At 38.8% G+C, this 19,574-nt stretch overlaps 1 protein-coding gene across 2 annotated transcripts; it reads left to right on the top strand.

The window, feature by feature from the left end:
* The first annotated feature begins 9,485 nt into the window (after nucleotides 1-9,485).
* Nucleotides 9,486-14,204, top strand: KBTBD2 (kelch repeat and BTB domain containing 2). 2 transcript variants are annotated; one of them, XM_053467633.1, is made up of 4 exons: nucleotides 9,486-9,538; nucleotides 9,635-9,850; nucleotides 11,347-11,512; nucleotides 12,220-14,204. In XM_053467633.1, exons 2-4 carry the CDS (start codon nucleotides 9,681-9,683, stop codon nucleotides 13,750-13,752), a joined length of 1,869 nt encoding a protein of 622 aa, XP_053323608.1. In that variant the 5' UTR covers nucleotides 9,486-9,538; nucleotides 9,635-9,680; the 3' UTR covers nucleotides 13,753-14,204. The 2 variants fall into 2 exon arrangements, with proteins under 2 accessions (XP_053323608.1, XP_053323607.1); XM_053467632.1 differs by having other exon boundaries at nucleotides 9,505-9,850.
* The last annotated feature ends 5,370 nt before the right edge of the window (nucleotides 14,205-19,574 follow it).

Consider the following 19,574-nt stretch of genomic DNA (forward strand, 5'->3'; position numbering starts at 1 on the left):
GTTATAACAAATGAATTGGACAATATGATATTTACATCATTCTTGCAAATGTGTTTCTTGGAAAGAGTGAAAATGTTCTTCTTGTTAAGTACTGGACAGTCACTCATTTCCGTAAGTGACATTTAAACATGCCAAATGTATCAATGTGGAATCTTGTATGTGTTTAGCAACTCAGCCCTTGATTTAGTAAACCCCTCTTCACAGATTCATTCCTAATCCCTTTCCTTGTTTCATTACTAGCAGACGTAATACTTGTAGTTTTGTATAACAGGAAAAAAAACCCACAAAGGAGTTCGTCATTCCTCTTACAATTGTAGTTCTGTTAACGCCAAATGAGGTTTCTACACTGTGAAGGACAGGTGTGCAAGACTAACCAGGATCCGGTGTATAACAGTTAAGCTTGAGTGAAGCTCTGTTATTTGCGTTGTACACTAGCTTAACTACAAAAGAATGGGCCTCGTAGGTATGCATTAACTTATTCTTAAAGGGGAACTTCCAGGTTTTAAGTTTTGCCGTGGTGCTATAGCTGTCTAGGCTGTTGTGTACCTTAGCTAGCTAGTGTTGGTTGAAGCAGTGTGTTGGGAAATGTACCTGTAGTTTTCCATGGGTGTTCTTGTTTCCTTCTGGGTGCACAACTTGCTGTCTTCTTAGTCTTCACAGTGCTCCATCATCAGGGCCGGCCCAAGACAAAATGCCGCCTGGGGTGAAGTTTAAAATGCCACCCCCCCATCATCTACCCTTCCTCTCCCTCCCTGCCGCCCCCCCTTGTACTTGCCTTTCAGCAGTCCTGCGGCAAGTCTCCCTGCTGGGTCTCGGTGCCGGCTTGTAATGCTGAGCGCCAGAAGATGACGTCATTTCCGGCGCTAGAGGGCTTGCAGGAGGAGAGAGAGAGGGGCGCAGGGTACTGACAACTTGATAAGCGAAAACCACTCTGCGCCCCTCTCTCCGCTTAAAAAAATAAATAAATAAAAAGAAAAAGGCAAAGTGCCGCCCCTTCAAAAGTGCCGCCTGGAGCAGTTGCCCCACTCGGCTCCATTGTCCGGCCGGCCCTGTCCAGCATCACTACTTCTAGCCTGACCACAGATCTCCGGTCATGTCCTGCATGACTTCCATATGCAATGTTGGACAACACTTTCTTGGTGCCTTGTGTTGCCAAAAATAAGTCTGCACTTTGCGACCCATTAAGTTGTGTGGAATGTTAGCTCTGCGTTTTTCCAAGTTCTGGAAGTATGCCAGGTAGCGAGGAAAAATGCAGAAGGATACCAGAGTGTTGTGGGTAGGTGAGTATTCTTGTTAATGCCACTGGCAAGTGAACAAAAAAGGCACAGTTTTGCTTTACAGTGGTGGTTTGGTCCACAATCTGCCGTATTAGTGGTGTGTGCCTCTTTTGTTGAGTTTGACCGGTAATCTTAGGTAATGGTCGGAGGGGTTGTTTGTCGATGTTCTACTAAGGAGAGTTGACATGCTTTCCTTTATCAAGAAAATACCTGTGTGACACTATTGAATACATGCAAACTCTAAGTAGACTCAAAGGCTTGTCTGTTTCTGTTTTTAAGCGCTTAGTGATGAAGGGCATATTATTCTGTCCAATGTGAGAAATCCACAGCAATGTTGCTAGCTGTGTATAAAAATCGCACCTAGTCTTTTGCCTGGAACTATGGAAGAGATTGGCGGTGAAAGGGCGTCACGAAGAGGCAGAATGACCCTGGTGAAATATCCTTGGTGGTTTTGATTTCTCCGGCTGCTATTTTATAGCTTGAAACGGTGGTATGCAACTTACATTAGCTTCTGTTATTTTCCAAAGCAGATGGAAATTGTGTGCGTATTAAAATGAGAAGAAAACCAATTTTGAGGTCGTTTTCTTCAGCAGCTTTAGTTGTGCAGAAGTGATGCTTAAAACCGCAAAATGTGTTTATTTTTTTTCCCAAAATATTCAGATTAGATGGTCTGTTGTCTGTATTCGCAAAGTATAAATTTGCCCCGTTTTGTTCTGAATGTATGAGGCTACAGTGAATTAAAACGAGGCAAATTACGGTTGAACAAGTATATATTAAAGCTGCTAGAATGGGTCAGTAAAACAATGACTTAATTAGTCCTAAAATCACAATAACCACATGTGGTAATATCACTGTACTCTTACTACATTCTTACGTATTCTTGATTGCTGTAGCTTAAGAACCTAAAACTACCAGCCAGTGTTGGCGGTAAGTATGTATTTCTACAGCTTTTTGATTTTACGGTTTTCCTATTGAATTTAGTTCTTAATTGGGTGCAGTTGACTTTCCCCCCGCGTGTATAGAGATAATATGTACCAGCCTTAATGCAGCCAATCCCTGCTAGTAAAGCATTCCCATTGAATTCAGCAGGAGTTCTTTCTGCACATGCACACTATGAAGTACCAGATGCATTTGTACATCTCCTGCAAAGCAGACAGCTGGGTGAACGGTGTGTAAATATTGTTACCTTGCAGAAACCAGAAAGCTGTCTGATATTATATTATAATAAGGCTGCAGAATCTGCTGGCACAGAATGTAATAATGAGATTTTATTGAGACATATGCCTCATTTATTTTGTGATGTTAGTCTAATGGGATATTGTGGTTTGGGTCAGCATGAATTACTCTAATTGCTTAATTATAAGATAACCCCCAAACTTTGGATCTTATGGGGGGGGGTGGCCTGGATATAAGACAACCCTATGGGAGAAAAAATCAAAACCATCTTTTGCCACGTTTTTTAAAATTATGACACTGACGCTTAACAGATTCTCTGCAAAGTACAACATCAAAACGTGTTCTAAAAACAGCAGTATTTTGTTATTTTTCTTTACTGATAGGATGACGATTTGAATATCATCATCATCATCATCTTCTTCCTCCTCGTCATATGCACACTTGCGCTCTGCCACTCGCTCATACACACATTTATGTACAACAGTGTGGGGGTGGTAATGTAATCCATATTTCATGTGTACAAAATCTTGTATACCTACTTGACAGTTGCCTAACTCATTTTGACCTGTGCCTACACGTGTCTGCATATTGCCTTGCTGTTCAGAGTCTTTGAATGCATACAAGCATATGTGTCCAGGGGGGTCTATAGTAGTTGGCGGATCGGCAGTACGGGTATAAGGTCTGAATAAAAGACAGGTTTTGTTATAAGATAAGGTTGTTTTTTAAGAATTTTTTTTTCCTCAAAAAACAAAACAAACTAATCTTATAATTGAGCAAGGATGGTAGTCATGTCTTAATGACCAATATTAATGCAAATCCTATTTCCATTGCTTTCATCGTGTTAAGAGCATAAAACATTCAGCTTTTAAACCCACTGTCTTTCATTTTTCAATTTTTGATGGGATCAGAAAGAGCCACTTGTTGGTATTTATAAAAGTCTGGGCTATGTGATTTACGTTTTGGACTGTAGAAAGAAAGATATGATACCATAAGACATTTTTACTTTTGATTCTAAGGTCAAATGCTTCTATCTATCAATGTGCGAGTAGTGTTAATTACATAAGGAAGCACCAATGATCCATTTAGAGGTGTGTATGTGTGTGTATATGTATATATTTATATATCTCTTTATCTATCTTTATCTCATGTCATCTGCTGCATATGTTACAGTAGCTTAGAACTGATATATACATACAACATTACTTATTTCATAGGATCTCTAGAATCACATAATGTGCTTCATTATCCAACCATTGTGCCCCCTCCCCAAACAAAGAAACAAAAAAATCAGTGAAGCTGAACAGTCCCTTTAAATAAAATAGGGTGAAACCGAGCACATGGGCGACATAAATGTGTGGAAAGGAGACAGTAATGTCAATATAATTAAACCACATAACGTAGTTGTCTAGTAAGTAGTAGATGGACTGCAGAGGTTAATGTGGCCCTGTGATACATGTGATATTCTGGTAGTAACAAGTGCATGGACCTTAAAAGACAATTGTAACAAGAACAAAATGTTTCTTTAACTCTAATAACACCAGTAAAACGTTAATGAAAGAATATAGAAAATCTTACCTCTCCTGCACTGCCTACATAGCATGTTGCGCACATCCATTTTGCGTGAACTATCCGACTGAACGCTGCTGCCGTTTTTTTTTTCTGTCACTTTTTTTTTAAATTACATATCTTTTTGGTATTGTACAATATTCCAAGCTTGAAACAAGTTGTGTAAAAAAAAAAACAAAAGCTATTTTTTTCTCTAATTTTTTGTAAAGAAATTTTGTATACATGATATACAGTATATAAAAAAAAATAACAAAAAAAGTGCAGAGTTGGTGACCATATTGGCCCATGGTAATGTGGTTAATAGGATGTACGCAAGACCTACCTTGATAACATATTTGCATATTAAGTAATCCCAGTGTAAAGATAACTGCTGGGTACCATGCAGTGTTTACTGAGGCTTGCAAATGTAAGGGGCCGAGGTGGACTTTCTGTGTGGGTTGATATTCCAGTAGTATAAACAAAGCTGCTTTTAAACCCAGTCCTGGATTTTGACTTGCTTGTGTAGGTTCCGCCTGGCTCATTAGAGAAGCAAGAGAGTGTATATTACCCGGCCGGGAGAGCTGTCCTACAACAATTGTTGGTGACTTTACTCCGTTTTGCTATTTTTTTGTTTGCTAGGTTATACCGATTCTTTGAAATATTTTCTGTTAATTTAATATACACTATTTAAAAAACGAAAATGTTCTTTTGCATTCCAAATTTACAAAGAAATGATCACTGTTTGCTTTATATAACGCAGTGAATGGCTACGTGATCTCCTTTGAACTGGTTTTGTCGACGTCCGTAGGGTTAATAAGGTATATGCTACTAGGTTATAGCACTTTATTTTATAGCTTGCAGTATGGTGCTCACTGCAGTCTGAACAATAAAAAGAGGAGGGTCCCTCATCAATTTCCTTCACCATGGAAACCTTACAATCATGTGATAGATGAGGAGGGGCCAGACCACTAGAACAACCACCCCTTCAGCATACACAGAGTTAAAGGTAATCGAGTATTTTATAAATGTTTTTTTATTGAAATATTAAGTATGCGTTTTAGATTTAGCCCTTTCATATACATGGTGTTTTTGTGAAGTGTTTCAGACAATGCCTGAATTAATGAGGGGAAACAGAGAGCATGAAAGACGCAGTAAAGGTGGGGGGTAATGGTTAGATCTCATGCAGCCACATACTTGGCTTTTCATATAGCCAGGAAGTGAATAGGAGCGTGTGTGGGAGAGGAGATCCTGCATTACGTCTGCTCTCTGACATTTCAATGGATTGTTTTATTCTTTTAAAAGCTTCATGGCTCTAGTGCAGCACAACACGGAGAGGGGCCGTTTAAGGACACAGAGCTATGTCTATGCTATAGGAGCATGGTGTGATCCATGCGGTCTTTTAAGGACGCACTGCCATGCCTGTGTTATAGAAAGATGGTGTCATGTATCAAGGCTTGAAATTTTCTGGAGCCACAACAGTGCAGTAAAAGCATGGTGTGATCAAGGGTGCTTTAAGGACAAAATGCCTTACCTGCCTTGGGAGGCTTCAAACCCCCTCCCTCCGCAGTTTTACCTCATCTGGCATCTCTATAGTTAAACATGTCTCATTCATTCACTCCTCCATTTTTTTTTTCCTTCTAAGAGCTTATGTGGTTCTGCTTAATAGAGATTACAACTTTCAATTTAGTCTCCTAGGTTATTTACATATACACGGCTACATTGTAACAACCTTGCAACATGGCTTACAATGTTTAAAATGTTTGATGCTTGGTTTAAAGTGAACAAATATTTAGATTTATTTTTTTTTTTTTTATAATGCTTAAGCTTTCTCTTATCTTAGTTCCATTGTTGTTGTCCTTGAGGTTGATATAATTCCACAATTGTAAGGAATGACTGTGTAGGAGAGTAAATGTGTTAAGTTTCAAAATGTAATAAGAGAATGTGAGAGATCTTTATATCAGTAAACCATTTTTTTCCTTCAATCGATCTGGTTTTTTTTCTTCTTCTTCTATGATAGATTAATTTATCATTTTTCATTAAAGGCCAGTATAACGCCTTATCACACCATGTAATTAATGGAAGAATTGTTAAGAGGTTCTGCTACTGCTAAGTGCCAGTATTAACATTACTGATGAGTGTACACATGTAATGCCTTTTCCGCTCTGTGTTGCATTATATCTTGTATATGACATGCGTGTAAGTAAGCTCAATCGAGATGGGTCGTGTTAGGAGTTAATCCTGGACCCTGGAAACGGCACTGAAAAGGAGCACACGCTTTGCTTCGCTGACTCCAACAGGAAAGAAACAAAAATAGGCACTCGTTTTATTTTCAGTTTCCTTTCTTTGGTACTGTTACTACTTGTTTACTTCCAAATTGTTTAGGCTGTAAATTATTACTGCCTAAACATACTTTATTTTGTGTCATGGCATACCATACCATTTTGAAAATACCGGCTTTAAAGCTTTTGTGACGGTATAGTATATCATGTAAAAAAGCAGCCTTAACCTTATACAATGCGTTTTGTGTTTTATCATTTGTACAGAAATTAATAGGCATTTGACCTCAGGCTTTCTACGTCGGTACTTTCCATTTGACCCCCGTAGGGTTAATTGTTATAAATAACCAATGTGGTAGTTTTTGTGAACCGTTTCCTTTTAGAGTGCTTCATAACTGTTCTATCTAGGATATTTGCAATGATATTAAGCAAGGTCTTCCTATGAGGTGAACCCACTACTACTGTGTAGGCTTCCAGAATGGAATGTGCATGTACAGCCGCACGCAGATCTGTCCTTGTACTTCTCTTTCTTGTGTGTGAGCTGTTCACAAGTGTCGGCCATCAGGACCTTGGTATACAGTTGCAGGAAGTGGGCTGTTCGTTTTATTCCCTTCCTAACATTCCTGGCAGATGAAAAGCATGAAAGGGAAGAGTTTGTAATCATTGGCTCCAGGCTTATAGATACTAGAAAAGGAAGTCACACTTCCCTCTAAAGCTTACTGTGAGATCTGTTTCATTGCCATCCATTTCAAGCCAACCCCGCACTGTTAAAAATAAATAAAAATACCGGTATATAGAAGGGATGTATGTGTCAGAAGGTAAATGCCCTACTTACAAATTAATTGGTGTTCCTTGCACCTCAATTAATGTTTAGGGAGATAAACATTTCCTCTTGCAATGCCGTTCAATCATAGTTTGGTCAGCTGAACTATGAAGATGGGCTAGATTGGGTGATGTTTGTGCAACATATATTTTATCATTTAAAGATTGGGTGCTTTGATAACTTCTGCAACTAAATAAGAATAACACTTTTTGTTCTTTGCCGCTTTTCCCTGTATAGCATTACTAGAGAGCGACTTCACCTAAAGTCCCATATGCCTTTAAAAGGAAACTCCAGTCATCGTGATGCATATGATAACGCAGTGGCTACCTTTTATTAACATTGCTTACTTTCTCTGTGTATAAGTGAAGAGATTCTCTGTAAAAATTGCACTCATGCCGCATAGCCCAGCATTTTGGTTTGCAGGAAATACATTTGGCTGAATGCACTAGTTTACCAGTGCATTTGAGTTGTGTGTTCGCAAACAGCTAGCTCGAGTGTGAGCTTGCGTGAAATTTAAAGGGAAGGGAGTCTATAACAAGACCTCCAGCGTGCTTACTTCATGCAGCTTTAAAACATTGCTTTGTTTTAAAGAAAAAAAATGCCCAATAAGATACTCCTTGTTGGTGAGGCTCTTATGGAACATTATACCGTCCTCTTGATTTCCTCCTATACTCCACCTTGCCCATTTGTCTTGAACATGCCTGTAACTGGTTCACCAAGAGAGCTGTAGTAACTACCAGAGATCACCCACATGTATCCTCCTGTTGTCCCCGGAATCACTTCCAGCACCAGCCAGCATGCGCACCTTGGAACCCTGCTATGTGTACCCAATAAGTAGACACAACTACCTTGAACTGAGTACAGCAGGAATGAACAGTTTATTGTTGTAAAACATAGACTGATATAGCCACAGAACTTAATTAACATAAATTAACATTGATCAACAAGTAGACAACCCAACCTTTAATCTCCTTTAGCTACTGAATCTCCCCCTGATAGCCATCCTGTTAATGGGTTAGTTTAACAATGGAGTTCCTGCCTGCTTGGCAGCCAGGCTGGAGCCATCTCTGAGTACCTTGGGTCCCTGTATGACAGGTCATTCTGTCACAATGCCTTTGCAAATTTGACTTAAATTCCTTTTTTTTTTTTCTTTGTTTTATATTCCATTCAAAGACTTATATTACCTATACTTATTCCTGTCCACTTGGCAAGGGATACGTTTGGATAAGCAAATTCTTGCAGGGTTGTGTTACCAACGCAACAGCGTATGACACCTTAGACACTGATAATATTCCACACATGTCATCACATCGGGAGTGCGTTGGTGGTAACCGTTTTCAGTGTAATTAAAGGTCAGATAAGATCCAGTGACCCTACCCTATGTTTTAATTCAACATGGTCTGCAGAAAATGCTATACTGAAGCAAAATGTGTGCCTCTTTCATACCTTTTTAAAAGCCTTTGGTCATATACCAAAGACCAAGGTAACGGGTAACAATTTACTTAGATAATGCACAAACTTCTTTGATATCTAATGAGCCGCCGGAGTCCTATTCAGCAGTGTGAGCCGTTAATTTAACATATGCCCGCACCTGGCCATTTTATTATTATTATATGGTTTCAAAGATAATTTTGTAATATATTGCTTTTTTGTACATGTTCCAGTTTTCATAACGTGTTATTTGTAGTAGGTTTGTACTAGAGAGTGAGAGCACAAGGCTGTGTCGGCCTGTAGTAGTATTTCTGTTGTGCTCCAACGTAATGCAGTAAATAACCTTGTGGGTTACGTAAAAATGTTGGTTATAAGGTTAAATGCCTTTTTTTTTCTTCAAACATCTGGTAACAAGGTCTTTTTATGGTCAATAAAGGTTATCACTAAATATAACTGACCGTTTTCACAGCACTCAAAAAGTGAATTATCTGTCAGTATGCATTCAGGGAACACATTTTTGTTGGTGTATGTCGTCCCTTAATTGTTTGTGTGTTTTTGTTTTGTTTTTTTGTTTTGTGTGGAAAATCTAAAACCATGTTGTACACTGAAAAATGTTTAAGTACTTATCTTCCAGATTTACTACGAATAACTTTGTAACATTTGTAGCAAGTCAAAACAAACAAATCAATATATTAATCCTACTTGTTGCAGGCTTGAAATTAAACCAACCAAGGTCTGATGAATATACCTAAGTTCACTGGTTTATGCGCAGAATGACATACAACTTACCAGTTACTATGTTATTTTACTGACTTTCTACCTGTATTTCCTCTTTTTTAGGCAATTCAAACTGCAGTTATGATTCCATCGAGTCTGTTTGCGGGAGTCACCTCTTTCTAACGTCTCTGCGAAAACTGGCACTGGATTTAAAAAAAAATAAAAAATTTTGGGGTCTACAGCAATCATAAAATCATGACATCTGAAGCACTTTGTTGCATTGATGTTTTAAGGTGCTTCACTCACTTTAAGTAGCTGCTATCAGGATTTTTTTTTTGTGTGTGTGTAACCTAAGCCTCGCTTTCACTGAATATCTTTTTCATATACAGTGTGCATTTTGTTTTTGGACCCAGAAAATATTAATGGAATGCAATCATGTCCACCCAGGACGAAAGGCAGATCAATACTGAATATGCAGTTTCATTACTGGAGCAGCTGAAACTGTTCTATGAACAGCAGCTACTAACAGACATAGTATTAATTGTTGAGGGCACTGAATTTCCATGTCACAAAATGGTTCTCGCAACATGCAGCTCTTATTTCAGGTGGGTGGAAAATGTCAAATGTTTGCATGTGCCAGATTTATCGAAAACGTGTGTAACTCTACAGTGCTAGGTTTTAGATAAGAAAAACGTGTGTGTAAAAGGTGTGTTTGTGTTTTCTGTGAAATACCTTTTACTCATAAATCTATTTGCTACACATAGGCCTTATGTAGACATACAAGTGTCATACAAGTTCTAAACGGCACTTTTTGTTAATAATAATAAAAAAGACCATTGATTTTTAAGACGCTCACTATTTATGCATGTAAAAGGTTTTTAAGACATCTCGGGACGTGAAAAGAATAATTCACACTTCCGTATTCGTGGATAAACTGCAAGCAGATCCATAAAGCACATTTTTGCACCAGCCACATAAATGAAAGTGTGATAATCGGTCTAGTTATACTTGACAGATCCTAGACGCCTGGTCGCATGGCTCCTAAATCAATAGATCCAGCTTCTAAAAGTCCTGGGTCCTGGCTGCTACCCAGATTTGTCCAGCCTTCAGCCAGAAGTATTTTTTAAGTGGCAAACTGTACATTTTCACCTCAAAGCTCAAAACTGCAGAGATTTCACATAATTGATTGTTTTGGAGTGGAAAATGTGTTCATGTGTGAACAAAAAGAACAAACACGACTATGACAGTTCCATTTCATGGATCACAGAAAATCTGAACGTTTTGGGCAGTCATGATGACACGAACGTTTGTGCTTGCACAGGAAGTAGACTTAATCTGCGGTGCTTCGACTTTTCGCTCACTAAGATAACAGACAGTCGTAAGAACATTGCAGCTGTAAAAATGGTTTAGTTGTGTAGGGGGTTGCAATAAATCCTGATTACATCAGTGTTGCCTTAGGGTGTATTTCAAACGAATGACACGTTTATCAACCCGTAATAATTCAAGCATTATATTGTGAAACTCTATCTATTTGTAACATGGAGCCAACAGTATGGTCCTGAATTTTTAAATGTGTCCGTTCCTATTTTTAAGAATATTCAGGCTGCCACGCAAATACTTATGTTTTTATAGAGTTACATAGACATTGACTGGCATTTTGATTAACATCCCCCGTCTATCTTTTGAGAATAGGAATGAGGCTTTCTTTCTTTAACGGCATTGGGCTACTGAAGGCTACCACCAACTGCATTGTAGTTTATGATAACAATAAAACATGAGCATGTCTGTTTTTGAAAGCATTATTACTTTTACAGCGTTTTTTTTCCACACCTGCCTAAAATGTATGCACATTATGGTGTGTATATATCCGCATTCACTTCAACTGTGTGGGGTCAGCACTCATAGGCATCTTCATGCTTGCAAACAGTATGAAAAGCTATTTCAAACTATTTCCAATACACCGTCAATATAGCACCTATGGCCTGTTTGTATGGGTTTACTGTCATTGCAGGTTTTTGAGTTAAGTGATACATGTTTGCTTTTTAAAGTCTAGATTAACACTGTTGCCCAGTTTTCCCATTTTTTTCCCTTTTTTTTTCAGGGCAATGTTTATGAGTGGACTGAGTGAAAGTAAACAGACACATGTACGTTTAAGAAATGTGGATGCTGCGTCTTTGCAAATCATAATAACATATGCATACACGGGTAATTTGGCAATAAATGAGAGCACTGTAGAACAGCTGTACGAGACTGCATGCTTTTTACAGGTAAATATGTAAAACAGAATTGTATTTTTGATTTAATACACACGCTGTCGACACAAACAACCCTCAATTTGATGTTTGGGAATAATAGTACTCGAGACCTTACAAAAGTTCATAAACGTTAATGTCTGTTTAAGCTGAATTCTAAGATGAATCATGCCAGAGAGACCACTTACATGCAACTCTATTGCAATTTTGTAATTTTAATGTTATACCCCATACACATCTGTCACAAATGCTTTAACATAGCTTGCTAGATGTGTAAGTCCAATTGAAATTAAATCTTGTGCATTTGTTTAATTTTTTTTATTATTTCGTGCTAACCTATTTGGTAAATTGATAAGGCAGGAGTATTCTCCCATCAAATGGCTATGATGGTGTGCAATAGTTCTTGATGACATTATCTCACATCTTATACTATGCATCATGCAGGGCAAGCTCATAATTTGGTGTAGAACCTAGCAAAAGGGGAAAATTCTGTGTCTGTGCACATAAATCCAGTGTCTGCATAGACACCCAGAACTGTTACCTGACTTAATGTCTTTAACATGGAGCCACCTGGAAAGTTATTAAAATGCTACTCAATTTGCATGTTACTGTTTTTTATAAATTTTTTTACTAAATGGAATTCAGTTTTATATTGCTGTAGTTGTACCTGTGTGCAGTATTTGGGAATTTGCAGTAAGAATATATATTTTTTTTAATTGCAGGTAGATGATGTGCTGCAGCTGTGTAGAGAATATCTAATTAAAAAAATCAATGCCAAAAACTGTGTACGTCTGCTGAGTTTTGCTGACATGTTTAGCTGTGAAGAGCTAAAGCAGAGCGCCAAAAGAATGGTGGAGCACAAATTTGCAACTGTCTACCATCAGGATGCTTTCATGCAACTGTCCAGTGAGCTTTTAATTGACCTTGTAAGCAGCGACAATCTGAATGTGGAGAAAGAAGAGACCGTAAGAGAAGCCGCAATGTCCTGGCTAGACTATAACACTGTGTCACGCTCGCAGTATTTGTCCACTGTTCTCAGCCACCTTCGTATTGATGCTTTGTCTGAGGTGATACAACGGGAATGGTTTCAAGGTCTGCCACCAAATGATAAATCGGTGGTGGTGCAGGGACTCTACAAATCTATGCCAAGATTTTTTAAGCCAAGACTTGGCATGACTAAAGAGGAGATGATCATTATAATCGAAGCTTCTTCAGAAAATCCTAATTATTTCTCCTCAATTTGTTACAGTCCCCAAGCAGAGAAAGTTTACAAGCTTAGTAATCCTCCTTCTGAGCTACACAAAGTTGGGGCCGTAGTGACTCCTGACAATGATATTTTTATAGCTGGTGGACAAGTCCCTCTAAAAACTCCTAAAAGCAATCACAGCAAGCCAAATAAACTTCAGGCTGCTTTCAGGACTGTGAATTTTTTTTTCTGGTTTGATGCCCAGCAAAATACCTGGATTCCAAAGACCCCTATGTTGTCTGTCCGTACAAAACCTTCATTAGTGTGGTGTGATGGATACATCTATGCAATAGGAGGAGATAGTGTTGGAGGAGAGCCAAATCGAAGAACTGTGGAAAGATATGATTGCGAGAGAGATGAGTGGACGATGGTGAGCCCTCTCCCATGCGCATGGCAGTGGAATGCTGCTGTTGTGGTCCATGATTGCATTTATGTAATGGCGCACAATTTGACATACTGTTACATTCCAAGGTCTGGCATCTGGGTGGAAATGGCTATGAGGCAAACCAGTAGATGCTTTGCATCAGCCGCTGCCTTTGAAGACAAAATCTTCTACCTCGGAGGTCTGCATACTGGTGGCAGTTCTGGAATAAGGCACCACTCTAACACTGTGGATGGCTCTTCCATAACTGTTGAAGTATATGATGTGAATAAAAATGAATGGTACGCAGCGGCTAACGTTCCCGCCAAGCGTTACTCTGATCCCTGTGTTCGAGCAGTTGTTGTATCCAATTCCTTGTGTGTATTTATCCGAGAAAGTCACATGCATGAAAAAGCCAAGTATGCAATCTATCAGTATGACATGGACCTTGATCAGTGGTTTTTGCGTCAGCAGATTTCAGAGCGTGTCCTTTGGGATTTAGGCAAAGAGTTTCGGTGCACTGTAGGCAAGCTGTACCCTTCATGCCTTGAAGTGTCCCCGTGGAAACCACCAACACATCTTTTCTCACCGGATGGGGCTGATGAGTTTGAACTTGATGGAGACATGGTTACGTTGCCCTCTGTATAGCTGGCTAGATGCCGGAGACTGTTTGCATGGATCTACGTTCCTCAATGCAAGTTCTTTATACTGTTAAGGATATGGGCCGTGAAAATAAGTTTGCACCGCTTACTTTTCGACCTTGTTTTTACGCCCTACGTATCATATTTGTAGCCTTTAATGCATTTATAGGGGGATATGCTTCCATTTTCAGAAAATTTTGAAAAGCTAATGGAAAGAGAAAAGCAAAAACTCTCCTCATCGATGTGTGTGTATATATAAAATTCACACAGGCACCAGCCTTAGCATTATGTTCACCAAAAGCATTTGTTACCCTCTGATTTTTTTCTCTCTCCACCACTTTGTTCTTATCAATTGAAACAGTGTATAAATTACTGAAAATTGGTTCCTGTTACTCTAAGCAGTGTGACCTGATCCCACCATGTATTTCTAGATACATAAAATAATGCTTGATAAAATAACTTTGTGTTCTATATCTTCCGAGTTGCCTACGCACTGTAAAGGCTTTTTTATCCCAAGTATGTATATGTGAAATATATTTTAAGTAATAGTATATCTTGTCATGAAAGATACAGAGGCAGTGTCCTTATTGTATAATATCATCTCAAATGGAACATATCTTAAGCTTTTTCTTTTTAATGCTATGTAATGAAATAGGGTGTTTGATTTCAACTAATGACCAGAGCAAGCTTGACTTGGAAATAGTAAAGAAAATATGCAGTTAACCTGCAGGTTTTATTTTTATGAAGTGATTTATCACCAAAGCCCCACTTCAATACATAATCTATATTATATATACATGTTATATATATATATATATAAATATATTTTGCTAAATCCAGTCTTTCTTGCTGCAGGAAGAGTAGTATTTCATTTGCTAACACACAGGTCAGTCTGTGACTGCAGGCTCAGTCCGGCTGTGCAATCCGCATGTGTATCTGTTGTCCATAAACGTGTTCCCTTCTCTTTTAGAATACAGGTCTTCCATTAGGGCCTTGTAACGTCCATATGGCCGGAACTGGGCATCCCAGCTATTTCCCAGCCCCTTGTAGTATGGGTCCCTATGGAGCTATTAAACCCCCTATCAGTTTCCCTGCAGCCAAGGGATTAAACCAACAGAGCCGTGACCTTGTCATATAGCTGTGTAGGCTCACTTATACAAAAACCTGCTGCTAACATCTTTTTCTTTTCCTAACCACATTTGTAAGAAAAAAAAAAAATACAAACAAGGAAAAAAGTTTTGTGTGGAATTACCAGGTCTATATATTATATTTTTTAACAAACATTTACTGTAGTGTGATTGTGTATTGGTATAAATATATATATATATATATATATATATATATATATATATATATATATATATATATATATATATATATATATATATATATATATATATATATATATATATATATATATATATATATATATATATATATATATATATAAATAATATCTCTCTCTCTCTGGGGGAAGGGAAAAGAACTGTTCAGGAATACATTTACATGGCACTCTTGTACACAAGAGAGCTTGTGCCTAGTGCTGCTCCGGCATTAATATCAATCCCAGGAACCACTAGCAGTAGAGGGGCACCACAGCCAATTTAACATGAGCACAGGTGCTTCATGACAAATCCGTATAGCATGTTCAGCTGCATCATGTTCTGGCACTGTATTTTGAATGATATTAATTTATTAAAAAAAAAAAAAGGTAAAGAAAACTTGTTCTGCTTTTTCTTTTCTAAAATGTTTAGGTATGTCAAAAAATACTGGATATGCACGCTTTTAGGTGTACAGTCAGAGATAGACCAACCCATGAAATCCACTTTTCTGGCGGCCTTTGTGAAGGGAGGAAACAATCAGACAGCAGTTGATGATATGCTGGTTCCGTCATCTTGAGCCACAGATATTACATTCCCCGAGTTGAATTAGACTCCGGTTTTCTACCATATTGCTCCTAAAACTATTATGATTAAAAAAGCAATTACCATGACTGAAAAGCCGCAAGCACACAATCTAGTATATTTTTATTAATAAATGTAGCTTTGCTAAAAACTGCATTGGTGGGGTTTTTTGAATGGCTGCTGCTTCTTAAAACAAAATCGTTCTACTTTAATATAAAGCTCTTTCCATATGTGTAATTATATACTGTTCACAACTTCAGTCCTGAAGAAGCAAATAAGAAATTGTTCTGTGTGTCCAATTTAGTGACCATTTCTTCCCAGAATCTTGCACAGCTTTTTCTAAGACGTCTTACATCTTCAGTTAAATGTACATTTAACTAATTTAGTCCTGATCTATGAATTTGATGTAATGGATATGCAAGGAAGAAGTTATCCTGTAGCCACCTCTACATTCTTACATTCACCACTTAGGCATTTTATAGTTTTTAAAAGCTGAGGTGCAGTGCTTTGTTATTAAGGGAAGACAGTGGACAGGTGAAACTAAAGTTCCCATAAGAGCCATTTCGTATCTCTGGATCCCCAAATCATCTTTTCCTTTTTGTTTTTTTTACTGTACTGGTGGCAAATGGAACAGCCTCCAGAGCCAGCTGATGCTTGGTCATCCCTGTAAGAAGGGCAACCACTGGTATTTACAGGGGTTACCAGGAGACATAGAGCAAAACATGCTTTCCCAACCACAACATGCTGAGTCTTCTGAGGAGTTCGTCTCCACTGGGGCAATTTCCAGTTTAAAAAATTGGAAAAAAAGGTAATAGGCACACGGCCACTGTTAAGAGCAAATTGTGAGGCCAATAATAAAAGTACTCTATGGGCCCCAGCCCAAAGGCTGGTATTTAAAAATAAAATACATTCTGGGGGGGAGGAAAAGACTGTGCAAGTGACAGAAAAATAAAAAATACAGTGGAAGATCCATTGGTCTCATCTCTAGAAATTAATGGATGCAGCAGCAGCAGCAAGTCACATAACAGTGATGTTTTGCTAGCATACATGCATTGTCTGCTGCCTTATTGAGCTTAGGTTGTTTTTGATTGATATAGTATCATATGACATGGCACTGTACAATGGGTAAACGGAACATAGGTGATGTATAACATAAGAATTCCTGCTTAAATCGGCTTATGGTCTACATGCTCGTGTTTCCTGGTTTCAATAAAGTCAGATGGGGTGGGGGTGAGGCTTAAATGAGACAGAATTGTAATCTTCTAACGCCAATACTCAAGCAATGCGTGGCTCCAAATTTTACTTAATTGGAGTCAGAAATATAAAAATACATATTTGTGGTGCTAAATTCTGTCTTTGCAAGCTATTGTACAGTCTTTGAGAGTCACAACAAGCATTAGGGCATTTAACTATTTTAAATATTTATAAACACAGGAAATGTTGGGCACAAAAAGTTCGGAAAAAAGATGATACTTTGAAATGAATCCACATGAAGTACTAAAAATAGCTTTTGGGCAATAAAAGAGAATGGGTGTGTGTAAGGTTTTTTTTTTTTTTGGTTTTTATTTTTATTTTTTATAGAGAATTTTAACCTGTTAAACCCATGCTGTCATGACAAAAAAAATTGTCCCAAAAACCTATCATGATGGCATGGAACATGATGAAGAAAGTTGGGTTGCGATCACCTGTGCACATTGCTACCTGGTGGATCCTGGGGCAGGGGGGCGGCCAGCATTCTTAGTCCAGTGTGATTCTTAGTCCACCCGAGACTTCCTTTATGAATGGATGCCTCGCATACTCAGTGAGCGCTATGTTCCATTCTCATGTAGTGATGGTGCTGCTGATCGGAAGCTTCAGAAAAGATACCTAAAAATGTGCACCTCCTGCAAATAAAATCAATAAAAGAAATACCCTACACGCACACAGTCATGGGAGTTGTGGCCCAAAAAAGAGACGAGGAAAGCAAAAGGCTGGCATGCTTATGAAAATGTATTTAACCCTTTATTTTCTGTGTGCTTATCTTGCCCTATTTTGTGTTCTATTGTGCAGTAAAATGAGCATGTCTTATAGTTAAACCCTGTACATTTAACCCCTTAACGACCTTTGACGGTTCAGGGCCGTGATGCAAAAATGGTCAGTTAACAACCTTTGGCGGCCCTGAACTGTCATTAAATTAAATAAGCTTAGAAAGTGATCAACGATCACTTTCCTCGCTTAAACGGTCGAGGCATTCAGTAACACAGAGATCAGCATCAAGGGCCATGTCTGGCCCCTCCCCGGGGCGTCAACATCCGCCATACACTGTATGGCGGCGGACACCCCTTTTAAAAGAGTTTAGGAGGCGATAAATGGTGTCGCTGGAATGCCTCGCTCACATCCGCCAATGCGAGTAAATCTGCAAGAGGGCGGCGTCATTTAAAAAAACAAAAAAAACAATCAAGTTGAAACGAATCCTCAGGAGAGCCTCTTCAGACCCTCCTGAGAATCTGGCTCCACTTTCAGGTTGAATATAGGTACTGCATTCAACCATGCAAGTCAATGAAGCCAATCACTCCCAATCACAATGTCAAATATTAAAATAATAATAAAAAAAAATATGAAAAAAAAGTGCTAACATTTAAAAATAAATATGCAGTGATGTCACCAGAGGAACCATCCAGTACCAGCAAAATGTAAAAAAAAAAAAAAAAGTCCAAAAAAGAATACAATAAAATAAAGTTTATTACCGTATTTGCTCGATTATAAGATGACCCCCCAAAATCTGAATATTAATTTAGGAAAAAAAAGCCTGAATATGAGACGACCCTATAGGAAAAATGTTTTACCAGTAAATGTTAATTCATGTAAACTATTTTTTGTTTTAAATAAAAGCTATGATTGAGAAAAATATTTTGGTTTTATTTTCCAACCTGCCCCCCAATTATGCACATCTACCCCCAGGCTTGCCACTCTGCCCCAGAAATGCCTCATACCCCCTATATGCCACTGTGCCCCATGATATGCCTTTTAACCCTCTAAATGCCACTGTCCCCCATGATATGCCTTTTAACCCTTTATATGCCACTGTGCCCCATGATATGCCTTTTGACCACCTATGTGCCACTCTGCCTCCAGAAATGCTACTCTGGCATTTAGGGGGTTAAAAGGCATATTATGGGGCAGAGTGGCATATAGGGATGTATAAGGCATTTCAGAAGCCAGAGTGGTGTATAGAGGGGTTAAAAGGCATTTCTGGAGGCAGAGTGGCATTAAGGGGGTTAAAAGGCAATTTCACAGAGCACTCTGCCTACAGAAATGCCTTATGCCCTCATTCCCCCCCCCCCCAAACTTACCGGTGCTTCTGATTCCCCGGTGTGTAGCCGGGGCAGCATAGACAACTTCCGCTGCAGCCGGAAGGAGGTGCGGTTAGCAGCGGGGGTTGTCTGCGTCCATCGCGCAGACCTTCCCCAGCTGTCAGGGAGGAGAGTTCTGTTGTACGGAATTCTCACTGACAGCCGGGGAACATCTGCGCAATGGCCCGGCTACACACCGAGGAATCGGAAGCATCGGTAAGTTTGGGGGGGCATAAGACAGGAGGATCCAGGTCCCCTGCAGCTCTGCAGGGGATCTGGGTCTTAGTTTCATAGTCAGACCTATTTGAGGTCTGATTATAAGACGACCCCAATTATAAGACGAGGGGTCTTTTTCAGGGCATTTGCTTTGAAAATAACCTCGTCTTATAATCGAGCAAATACGGTATTTTGAGCAAGTGCTAAAATTAGCGCTTTATCTTCTCAAAAAATCTCAACATAGAGTTAAAATAAAAGCATTTCAAATACCCAAGGGGTGTCTAATTTAATAAAAAATGAATGGTTTTATGAGGTAAATTGGAGTGGCTGGGGTCAAAGATAGGACATAGGCAAAGACTGACCAAAATGGAGAAAAA

This window comes from Spea bombifrons, chromosome 5, assembly GCF_027358695.1.
Source record: "Spea bombifrons isolate aSpeBom1 chromosome 5, aSpeBom1.2.pri, whole genome shotgun sequence".
Classification (NCBI taxonomy): domain Eukaryota; kingdom Metazoa; phylum Chordata; class Amphibia; order Anura; family Pelobatidae; genus Spea; species Spea bombifrons.

Excerpts from the sequence above, each read along its gene's own strand:
- KBTBD2 (XM_053467633.1), top strand. The coding sequence starts at position 9,681 with ATGTCCACCCAGGACGAAAGGCAGATCAATACTGAATATGCAGTTTCA. Across the intron at positions 9,851-11,346 it reads ACATGCAGCTCTTATTTCAG|GGCAATGTTTATGAGTGGAC; the intron begins GTGGGTGGAAAA and ends TTTTTTTTTCAG. Across the intron at positions 11,513-12,219 it reads AGACTGCATGCTTTTTACAG|GTAGATGATGTGCTGCAGCT; the intron begins GTAAATATGTAA and ends TTTTAATTGCAG.